This window comes from Zonotrichia albicollis, chromosome 1, assembly GCF_047830755.1.
Source record: "Zonotrichia albicollis isolate bZonAlb1 chromosome 1, bZonAlb1.hap1, whole genome shotgun sequence".
Classification (NCBI taxonomy): domain Eukaryota; kingdom Metazoa; phylum Chordata; class Aves; order Passeriformes; family Passerellidae; genus Zonotrichia; species Zonotrichia albicollis.
The window spans coordinates 131641122-131653498 of NC_133819.1; the positions used below are offsets into that span (position 1 = coordinate 131641122).

The 12377-nt window shown below is 34.1% G+C and overlaps 1 protein-coding gene across 5 annotated transcripts in view; it reads right to left on the minus strand.

Annotated features, from left to right (window-relative positions):
• The window catches only part of VPS13B (vacuolar protein sorting 13 homolog B), a 431489-nt gene that overhangs the window by 161183 nt on the left and 257929 nt on the right, over positions 1-12377 (minus strand). For all 5 annotated transcript variants that reach the window (XM_074554422.1, XM_074554431.1, XM_074554441.1 and 2 more), the window contains exon 30: positions 12097-12208. In XM_074554422.1, coding sequence (XP_074410523.1) covers positions 12097-12208 — 112 coding nt within the window. The remainder of the gene's footprint in view (positions 1-12096; positions 12209-12377) is intronic.

Sequence of the window (12377 nt, forward strand, 5' to 3'; positions counted from 1 at the left end):
AGCCTTCATATTTGATGTGTGGAATTTCTCTAAATGGGGCAATACAACCTGGTATAAGGAACAGGCTGGCAGGCAAACTCTCCTCAGTGTGTTTCATAAGCTGATATGGGACAGGATTTCTTTTTGCTGCTGTGCCAGTATATCAAAATCATACCTGGACATCAATCAAAGTGTGTCTGAAGCAGAAAAGAACATTACAAACAAATAAATACCAGCTTTTCCTTTACACTGAACAATGTGCATTAATACATACTTTCAGCATGTCTATTGCAATTGGTAATGCTTATAGCATGGTCAATACAAGAAACTAGTCTAAAACATGAATATTTAACTTTCTAAGTCAATTCACATTTATCTTTGGCACTGATTACATTAGTTTCTCAAGATGCCACTTTTATTTTCTTCTTCTTCTAGAATAATCATATTCATAATGGCAAGCTGGAACTATTTCTGAAATACTGTATATGATATTGTAAAATATGTCAATAAGACAGTATTAAAAATAATCTTCCTTTAATTCTTCTTATTGAAGTCCTGTCACTACTTTGTCTATTTCAATACCCCTTGAAAACTCTCCTGATATAAAACCTCACTCTACAGTAATTATGAAATACATTACCTGTCATGTTAAAGCCAGTATATTTGCTTTCTTAAAACTCCATTAGACTATTATTAACTGACTACTGGCACCTCTAAAGTCAGTATGAATCTATGCCTAAATAATATATTGAAAGGGAGCTTCACTTCTAAATATGCATTTGAAGAAGGGCAAAGAGAGAAACAAAAAAGATACAAATCTACTCAAAATATCCCTGTGTACTCACAGTATTGACCATGAAGACTACAGATTCCAGTGTCAGGTAGTTCAGTGACTCTATGATGCAGCCCAAATATTTAAATAGTGGTTATTATAAAGAAAAATTTAGAACTTTATTTTTTTGCCTGCAGCTAAAAAAAATTAGGACACTGCACAGATACAAACACACAAACAAATACACTGCCCATCTGGAAAATAGCAAATTCCATCACCTGTAGTTTGAGTCCAGTTTAGTAAATATAATTGGATACACTCTTATGAGCTGCAGTGTGTGAAAAATACAAAATGTAGATTAAAAAAAATTATTTTTAGAAAACAACTTCAGTAACATTTGCAGTTACATAATATATCAGGCATTTTTTTACTATGCCAAAAACATGGAAAAATCAACCAATGAAGCTGTCAAAATACAGTGAGTTAAAAAAGATATGCCACAGAATTGCATTCTTCTCTATTTTTCTTGAATACATATATGCACATATTTATACACTTCCAACCTTAAAAAGTTTAGAATTTGCTTTGTAGTTGGATTTGCTCATCTATAAGTTTCTTCCTGTTTCTTGAAAAACTGTCACATACAATGATTAAATAATACTATTCAATAGTCAAATAATTTTGGTTGTCTTCTGTTCCTATCCTGCAAGTACAGGGCATATCTATTTGTAGATACTCCCATGTCCTGTCTGTACCACCTTCACACCCATTTATTTTTTAGTGCTCAAGAACACACAATACCAGCCAGAAAACTGGAGTAGCTGTGATTTATGCCAACCATTTACAGTGAAACAGAGATGCCTGATACTATCTCTGTATTTTATTACTCTCAACATGCACTTGTGTTAGCCATTAACATACCAGTGCTGGCCATTGCCTTCTCACAGAAAAAACCAAAACCCTAGCAACAAAAATATCAGTGGGCATGAAAAATGTTTTGAGAGGCTGAAGAATGGTGCATTTATCTTTGTGTCCAACAACTAATAAAGCCCATAAGATTACAAACCAACCCTTAAAAAGAAGTGATGGAATTTTTTTGTTCTTAACAAAAAAAACAAAACAAAAAAAAAAAAGGATAGCTTCTGAAATGCAACACAAACCCACCGCATGTGGCTTTTTAATTTCTTTTTTCTTCTTTTTTCTTTATAGCAGCATAGCAAGGTTTAATAGCACAGTAAGTCCTTAAACGTAACAAACACTAAGCAGGACTTTTGACCATACTTAAGGTGGTTGAGCTAAGTGAAACTATATTGGAAAAGTCAGTTAAGACCTAGGAACCATACTCACTTAAACAGTAAAATTTGAGTTGCTCAGGATAACAGTAACATGGATTTCATTTTGTCCATGGGAGCTTGGAAGAGAATCCCATAGAGAAATATGCTAAAATAACATGTTACTATTCTGTATATTTCTGATAATCCTTTTTGTTAAATAATTGAAAACCAAAGTTGAAATACTTACAAGCATTAAATGAAAGACACTGGCAAACAGTTTTGCAAAAGAAAGAAATCTTCTATCCAAAACGTAGTTTAAGAACTGTGGTATGAATTTGTCACAGATAAAACCCTGTGAGGGACATCAGAGAGCCCACAAGTATTTGCGGAATGAACCGCAATCTGTATACAGAAGTTAACAAATGTTTCATTACAAACGGGATATGCTTCTCTCAGTAACAGAAGCACACAACTTGCCTTATAGTTACCTTGAGATCCTGCTAGAATTAAAAATGCTACAAAGAACTTTATATGCTATTAGAAAACACTTTTCAACAAAAAGGCTTTGTTGAAACCAGAGCTGACGGAAATTATATCTACTCACAGTTATGAAGAAAACTGTATAGAATAAAGAGTTTTAAAAGCTCTCCTCAGCTCTTTTAGAATAAATTATTTACTGCAGCCAAGACTTTAGATATTTAGTTAATTTTCAGTACATAAGACAGAAAAGCAACCTTGATATATGAATTCAATTCTATATTTTAAGAACCAGTGAAGTAGAGTCTGGGAAGAAACTGTAAGGAGTTTGTGTAAAGCAAAGGAACATTACTTCAGTAATTCATACAGAGGAATCACTCCAGCTGTTAAGGTGGCATTAATTTCTAAGAGCCAGCTAATTATTTTCTCCCATGTTAACAGAAACCCAAACACGTCCCCTCATTCCCCCCTGCATTTTACATTAACAGGCACAATATAAAGCTACTTCTTCAGGAAAAAGAAAGATTAAAGGGAAGTAACTTGAAGAAGTGCAAAACCTTCAATAACATTGCTTTATAACATAAAACATGAAATACAAAACACTACTCATATAAAAAATAACTCCATCTTTTGGACTACCTTTTATTTCCCAGTTTTATCTGAAAATTTTTTCATTGTATTTAAGTTGCTGAGTACATAAACTATGAAAGGTATTCTGGGATTTCTAAGTGGTATTTAATGTGTTTTTTCTTTGTCCCTGTACCCTTTCTTGTTTACCTTTTTAAACTGTTACAGTCTATTTAATAATGTTAATGTTGAATCTGAGAACTATTTAAAAATTCTTAGTACACTGCATCAAATTCTGAGCTGTTTCAAAAGGCAGAATCATAATGGCAGATGAAGCTGATCCATGCCCAAGCTGATAACACACACCTTTTTGCCAGGGCTAATCCTTTTGTGCCTACACAATAAATAGGCTCAGGATAATAATCTTACTGAAAACAATTGCTTGATGGCCCTAATATTTTTTTATTTCTTTCAGGTCCCTCAGCCTGTTCCTTATACACAAGTATAAACAGCAACACCATGAAGAAGTAGATCTTAAAAGAGTTCAAATTTGGATTTACAATTTAAATGGGCACAAAACTCACTGCCCAATGACCATGGATAAAGTAATGTTAAAAACTGACATGGCATTCTCCCCATTCTGGCAGCCCCAAGGAAGCCCAGGGCCACACTTCACTCCTTTAGTCCCTTCACTGGGCAGGGATGGTCTGCACATCACTTGCTTGGATGGGAGGGTGAGAGACCTCTCTACTCAAAGAGATCTGCAAATATCTGACATGTTTTCTCTCCCCTGTGGTAAAACAAGAATTGCTTTAGGGAGGAATTAACAGTTTGGAAATATTTTCAAATGGGACAAAGGGGCATGATTATAGTTAAGGGAAGCAGTTACAGACTTGAACTCAATGAAAGAGGTAGTTTTCAGTGCTGGTTAAAGGGATATGAGATTTCTGAGGGGTTCAGTCAAAATGTGCAAACACAGAGGGGGAAAAAAAAGGAAAAGAAATTATGCTTCCTAGGGAGAAGATGAAAATAACTGCAATAACCTCAGGTCTCAAGTAAAAACACCCATATGCATAACAAGTATTTAGAATCTTAGGACTAAGAAATATCAAGTGCATGAAGTTAGGAAATTGAGCATTCACATATGTAGAACAAAAAAAAAGTTTGAAAGGATTAGAACTAACCAAAAAACCAAAAAAGTTGTTTGATTTTATTTTGATTGGCTTCATCACAGCAGAACTGCTATTTTTTGGGGAAAAAAGGAAATGGGAAAAAACATGTTAAACAGCATCTCAAACCAGCACAAATGAAAGATCCTGATCTCTCCTCCACTCAAGTCACCCTAAACATATTACAGATTTCAAAACCGAGGTTGTATGAATTTCACATGGCAAGCTCTGCATATCCCCCACAGAAAATACAAATTAGTGTTAAAACATTATTTGAGACAGCAAGAAGTATCAGAAGACCAGCCTGATGTGTTTCTCAAACTTAACCTTGACTTAGCAGAAGACACAGTAGTTAAGATTACACACATCTGAGAAGTCTTTTTATAGAACAAAGCATAGTACATGAGCAAAGCAGAGACAGCAATGCCCTTGTGCAATTTTTACTTTAAAACTGCTATTTACTTTTGACCTTAAGCTGTTTAATGATGGCATCATATTAAATGAAAGAAATGGAGTACATGCTACAGTAAATCATATAAAGTACATAGACTTCATGGACTCCGTTTTGAAGAGATGCATCCTTGATGCCTGGCTCTTAAGTTCTCAACTAAACTGTCCAACCTGAGAAATTCCTGAACACACAATCCAGTTTAAAGGGAGCCTGGAAACCCATTCCCAATTTAGTTCTAAATCACACAGGATGTGGCTAGTGACAAGAACCCAGTTATGCAAACACCTCAGCCAAGCCAGAAGCAGAAGGGAAGAGCATTTCAGGTAAAATGTATATTAAGTCCTCAAAACAAAGTTGAAAGTAACAATAAATCATTGGTTTTTTATATCAAAACATTTTAATATATGCACTGTTTAAGAATTACTAGACTTCAAAAATGCCTTTATGAATTCTAAGTGTTTCAACTCTGATCAGTTTAAATTAATTGGTTATTCCTTTGAATTCATTCTTTAATGATACCTACTTGTTTTTCTTTTCCCTCTAACATATTTAATAAAGTTTCCAAAAATGCAGTCCTGATTTACAAAAAATGGATGCTTAAATGACATAATGCCACTGCTTTTTGACAGGAATGTTTCTATGAAGTAAATGTCAATTTCCTTTCTCTGAGGAACTGCACAAAGAAATTAAAACTTATTGTATGAATCAAGTTCTATGCTACTAAATGAAAGAAAAAATATAAAGTAGGTATGTGTATGGAGAACACAGTGATTAAATTTATCAGTTAAAGAGAAAAGTAAAGTTGTAAAAATTATTTTCTTATGAAAATATTACATTATAAGGAAATGTATTTCAAATCTATGTATTTAGGAAAATCAGTTATGTTGAAGATTCCTGTGAACTCACAAGGAAATTTCAAGTAAAAACAAGTTTCAAGGTTAAACCTGAACATTTTAACTGCCAAATTCCAAATATAAATTTAGCTTTGAATAGCTTTTGGTATTAGATAATTAGCAAGCCACATTTCTGAAACTAAATGGGCAGTTCCAGCTGTTATTTTACAATTAGTTTCCACTGAGAGTTTTAAATTAATAACTGCTGCAATAGCCTTAAACATGCCAATGCTAATTAGGAGTGGTGTTTGCATGTAATGCTATCCATATATATGAATATCTTGCTGGGCAAAAGGTCTAAGCAGATTTTTTTTTGCCTCTCTGTTAAACACAGAAGAAGAGAAAAATGTAAAGCAGGAAAAGACTTTACTTCCATGCCTTACTTCAGAGAGTAGTATAGGATTCTTACAGAAGATAAAGATTATTTTCCTAAGTCTTTATAAAACTTTATGCTAAAAAAAATGTGATCAAGTACCATAGCAAAGAAAAATATTCAGAAATTACAATTACTATAAAAATTTTGATTTACACCCATATTCAACAACTATTAATTCTAAAGGTTATTAAATGCAAAAAGAAACAAGATTGAATATTCAAGTTATACACAGAGAGAATCCTGTTAAAAAAAATCTTCAGAAATAAAATCATCCCTGTTTGAAATCTGAAAAAAATTAGCAAATAAATTATGCAATCAATTTCAAAATCTTTGCTGTTACAATTTTCTTTCCTTAAAACAGATAGATGAGAACTTTAAAGGATGCTAACACAATCCCATTTCACAACTGATACAGAATAAAATACTTACTTTTTAAAACACTAATAATTTCTTCTCTCAAATGTTTTTTTCTATATAACATCACCCTGCAGTTGCAATAATTTTGAAATTTGTGAAAAACCGTGGAAGTGATTTTACCATATACTAAAGCTGATATTTTTCCTAATTCCTTATGGTACATACAGACAATTTAATAAGTAGTTCACATTTCCCTCAAAAACTGTGTGCATGCATTTTTTTCACTGATTATCTCTGTTGCCTTTATTCAGAGAAGAAGAAACCCTGGTCAGCATTAGCTAACTCCTTGTTTGTCTAGCAGATACATCTCACAGATGTACTGAAAATAAAAATAAGTAAAATAGAAAATAAGTCTTAATAGAACCTTTGCAAAATAATCAACTCCTAAAAGAAAGAGCTATTTCCTCAATAAAAGGAAATATGCATATTAGGTCCATAATCTGGGAAACATTTAGCTATCTTAATGCTAACTTCTATGCAAAAACCAAAACGTTTTTAAACTGTTATTTGGTTTGAAAAGGAAGATATCAAAAAGTAACCTTTTTACACATAATAAAATTAGAGAAAATCCAGGCTTTTTGAACAATAATTTCAAGGTTTAGTTTTTCAAATATGAACATGTCAAAATATTTCTGAAGAGAAGATGCCTACAGATGTGGGTGCTGTTGAAAAGTTCTGAAAAGCATTTGATTTTCCAAACCACATTTGAAAGAAAAAACAGATTTCCACAGAGACTGCTGGCTATGCATGGGCTTCTTTCAGAAATTCCTTGAATAATTTTTTTCCTTCCTTTCACTCCAGCACTATCACTACAGACAAAAAAAAATATTTATTACTCCTTATTTCCCTGATGGATTTTTGTAAACCAATAATGGCCATTACATGATCGTTAAAAGGATGTTCTAGATGGAGTTCTTTAAAATAAAGAAAAATAGCAGCTATTCTATGAGGAAAATATCTTTGTTTTGCTATTTGCAAATGTTTGAGAGTTAAGGAGTGAAAAACAGTAAACTACAAAAATGAAAAAATTATAATAAGAAAAGGCTTGCATTAATAAAAATTTAAATGAAAAAATAATAAAATCTACAGCTACCTTTTTATAAGTAAATTCTTTACATGTACTGTTTTTGTGGGGAGAGGCATGTCTAAAGAATTTCCATTTACATTCACAAATTGGAAACAGTCTAGGGACAGCTCAATGCTTTGATCTATGAAAGATCTACACATGAAAATGACCATGGAACACTCAGACCTGTACTATTAAGCTTTGATATATGACATGAATGAAATCCTTGGATCTCAAAAATGATGAATCCAGAGCGTGGACAACAATTAGGTTCTTTATTGGCCAAACTGAGGAAAGCTTGGGATTCTGCTTACCTAAACTCCCAGAAGTTGATAGTTTGGCAGTACTATTCCTGACTTTTTAAGTAAGACCTTTACACAACAGCCTTCAATCAGCCTCTAGTCGCTGAGCTCTTTGTCAGCAATTTCATTTCTGCACTACAATATTGTAACTCAACATTATTTTACTCTATATGCTCATGGATGCTCTCTAATTAACTACTGTTCCATGACAGTTTGCTAAAACAACCCTGTTGGGGATGATCAGAAGTTACCTCTATAATCCATCTGAGCATTTGCACAGTATTTGGTGTAATGGGCCCCTTATCCCAAAACAGAAGTAGACTTAAACATCATCTCAATTTCAGCTTCATATTTAAGCATATCCATGCAGCTACCTCGCCTCATTTTTTCAGTCAGAGAACCAGAACTTCTGGGTCTTGTGAGGAAGTTTTGTCAACCATTTCCCTGTTGACAGTGCCTAGTTCTGCTGGCAGCTTAGTAGAACTAGTGCAATTCACTGTTCATACCCCCAACATACACACTTCTTAAAAACCCATCAGGAGTTAAAGCCCACAAAAATATAGTTCTGTCCTTCATTGTTTAGCAGAAACTTCATTTACTCTGACTGACTCCTTCCCAGCTTCAATTAACTGCTCTTCCCTCCCTTTAGCCAGGCTAAGCAACTGCCTTACTTCCATTCTTATCCAAAAACCCTCCTTTATCTGCTCCCTGACCCCATCCCAAGGCCTTTTGATAATCTGATAATCTTCCAATCAACAGAACTGGCAGTTTCTTGATGGTAATGTACAGTTCTGGTAACATCTGTGGAACACAAATACAGCTGGAGCTGAAGTTTAAGAATCAGAGAATCATGAAAAACCATTACAATCAAAAAATCAACTCCTACAATTTAGCAGGGAAAAAAATAAAAAAAGACATTGTCTCTTACTGTCACCACAGAGAAATGTGTCACCATACTGCTTTCAGGAGTCCTCAATTTGCTGTTATGGTGCATTTAACCTTCTTTACTATATATTAATAGCAGAACTAAAGTGGTCCATTTTCTACTGGAGAAAATACTCTAATAAGACTAATTTCTATACAGCATAGGAAAATTGAAGTTACAATGTCAATACATTTTTTTCCAACTTCCAATAATCACCTGAAACTCTATTTGTGCCCAAATGATTGAGGCACATTGTTTTTCCAACATGCCCTTTTCAGTTTATTTCTGTCTCCAAGTTAGCATGTAAGCTCTTTTTCCTAAGACATACTAGATGGAGTCACTTCAGCCTACAGGCCAAAAGTGGTCTGGTTTATTTAGTATGACCTGCAGCCCTACCAGACTTACCTTCACGCACTGGTGTTCCGCTAATGATACGTGAGCACATTCAGCTTTTCATGTATAAATTTATGGGACAAATTCAAAAGATATTTGGAAATGCTATTCAGCCTCTAGCCATGAAAATGTTTCTCACCCTTTCATAAAAGAACAATTTCTAAATGAGAAGCAAAAATTCTTCTTTCTCATGAAGCACTACAAAAGTGACACTAATTGCATGTGGCTGTAGTTCAGGCCTAAACAGAAGACTGTTTAAAGCAAAGAGACACCACAAATTAAGTTTGTATCCCCAATCCAGAAACACTGTAAAGACAGTGGTTCAGACAACAATTTATTTTCTTTTATTCTATTAAAAGCAGCAGCATCAAATTAGAGAAGAGAGGTTGGAAAAAGACTGAAGATGACATGTTGGCATTATTAGAATACTGCAGATGCCAATTCTTCAGTAACCAACAGGCTTCTGTAATTTATATTTTTAGAGTGTCTTACACTAGATATTGTACTACTTGTACCTCTGTTAATATTTGCTAAGAAATCTGTCACCAAGCACATGAACCACACATTGTGTGGGTTTGCTCATCTTACCACTCAAGTTTTAAGCATTCTGTATTAGCTCCCGGTTTTTTTCTAGCACCATGAGCACGTTAAAAAGGGCAAATACTTTGTAAGAAGAACTCTCATATTTAGACCTAACATTATGTGTTAATAATATCCCTCTGTTTTTTTTTTTTTCCTTGTATACAGACTGTATGTCCTGCCCACAGTACAGAACCCTTTGCCTAATTTTATTTAAAGAACCCTGGAAAATGGTGAAATTAACTTCCCTTAGAACTCTAGCTGTCTCACAGCAGTGACTGTCATGTAAGACAATGAAGAGACATCTTGAACCACGCTTCTGTAAGTACACTTTGCTCTAAATCAAAGATTTTGTAATTAGAAAATGGATCTTTATATTTTTAATTTCAAAAGTATTAATTTTTATTCTTTGAAAATCTTGGAACTTGCTTAAACAGATTAAGATAGTCACCTTCTTCCCAAAATCAAAAGACTCCCCACTATAAAGTTCAATATTGTCCTATAAAACACTGCAAAGTAACTTGATGCTCTGCTCTGATACATCTTAGAAACAGTAAAGCTAGTATAATTGGATGATTAAAGAAGGAAAGAGAAGAACAAATAGTTTCATAGATGATGAGAAATTGGGGAGTGGTCACTGAAGCTGAGGAAATCACTTAAAATGTCAGAAAACTCAGAAAAAGACATAGGAAGCACAACGCTGGGAGACTGGTCACAAAATGCCAGTAGTAGTCATATGAGAGATGTCTCTGGCCCAGTGCTTATTTCTACCTTACTCATTTGGTGTCATAATTCCTAAAGGAGGAGTGGAGCATATTGTATCTACATTAAACTATGAAACCCAAATATACACTGCACAAATTGTGTCTGGAACATTTATGTATATAAAACCCAAAGGACCATAATGCATAATAATACATCAGAACCTTTGAAAAGCACTGAACGTCAATATTTCAGGTAAAGCCACACAGGCAAAGATAGAGACTCAAAAATCTAGCCCAGCACAGCACAGTTAACTAGCACATCTTCAGTGATTTTAACTGTATAGGAGTTGCTTACTCACTGGTTTGTAATGTGCATACAAGGAACATCACACAGTTCCTCACAGTGACTGAAATGACCTTACAGAAGCTGGTAATTGCAGATTCCACTTTATGATCAGGCATTTTTTGATAAAGTTTTTGTTGCTATGAAAGGAGTGGAATCTACATTTGGGTCTCTGACTCTTAAAGCAGATATCAGATGGGAGTCTCCTCAAACAGAAAGGGTAGGAGCAGGAAGAGCCTGTACAAATGTCTGGAAGATCTCTTTCATCTATGAGCACATGGAGAGCTGGATCAGGCCCTGCCACCCAAACCCACTGCTAATGCCCACCTGCAAGACTTTTTCCATGATACAAAAGATAAAATGCTCATTTAAAAACAAAAGGGAAAAAAAAAAGAGAAAGAAAGGATAAACTACTATAACCAAACATACAAGCAAACCCATTAATTTAAATGCTTCCACGTGGAAATATGAAGAAAAAGACTCTCTTACAACTTCTAAGTGATCAGAAGTGAAATTGGAGATATTTCATGGTCTCCTAAAAATCCTAGTCTTGACAAAAGTAAAACTTGCTGTCATTTTCTAGGCAGTAAATGTTTTACTGCTGGGAAAAGATTTTGATGTTTGTAATTTCTATTGAAGAGCACTATGAAGTAGTTAAAAATATTGCCACATCTGAAAAACAGACCAACGGGAAGTATAAGACACTTGTTCATCTGTATTTCTGTGACTTTTCTCACTTGGTATTATTTGCAACCCTACTTTCATGTCTGGCAACAGTGCCAACTCTACTAAGGATCATGTATTACTTTTATCATGTTGATTACATATGTTCACCAGTTTTGCTGCCTATATATGATTACTGCGGTTTGCACATACTTAGTGACACAATCCAGAGCATGACATTTTCACAGAAAATGTGTTTACTGGGAAAGAGCTCCTTAGAAGTTTGCATTCCTTTAAGCTTTGATCTACATGACATCAAGAATCCTACAGTTTGAATATATGTTTACCATTTATATTATTAAGATCTATCTCCTTCTCACTATATGGCTACTGAACACTTTGGAAGTCACAAAAAATTTCCTTTTCTCTAAGGTGAACTTAGTAGTAGCTGAATAAAAGAAAACCTCTTAAAATGTTCTCATCTGTGAGTTTAAACTTCATAGTGATTTGACATTTAAATTCTGTTATTCATCAGCACTTCACAGCAGAACTTGATTTGTCTAAATGGATTTGAAAGCCCACAAGTGAAGAAAATCAGAAAAACCTGGTTTTGAATATCAAAAGATTGTATGTGAAAAGTATTTTTACAGGCTGCACGTACCAGTTTTATTGATCAATTAACTTCTCCCAGAATGAATTTTACTGAGATCATATATGGAAAGCCAACCCCCTTCTCTGACACTTACTGATAAATGTCTTTTCTGAGCACAGCTCTACTAAGAGGGTTGTCAGCCTGAGGAGCCATAGAGACAGATCCAATCTTCAGAACCAAAGTGTCTTCTTTAATTGATGGATTAGCTGTAGTTAGGAAAAGAGAAAATATGTGTTTGATTAAAAGTCAAATGCACATAGCAGGAACACTGGAAAACTATTTATTTAAAAAATGTTCATAAGAATATTTGCTAAGGATTCAATTTTGCACAGGAGCAACATAAAATCAATAGCCCTGCTGTGATACATAAAGACA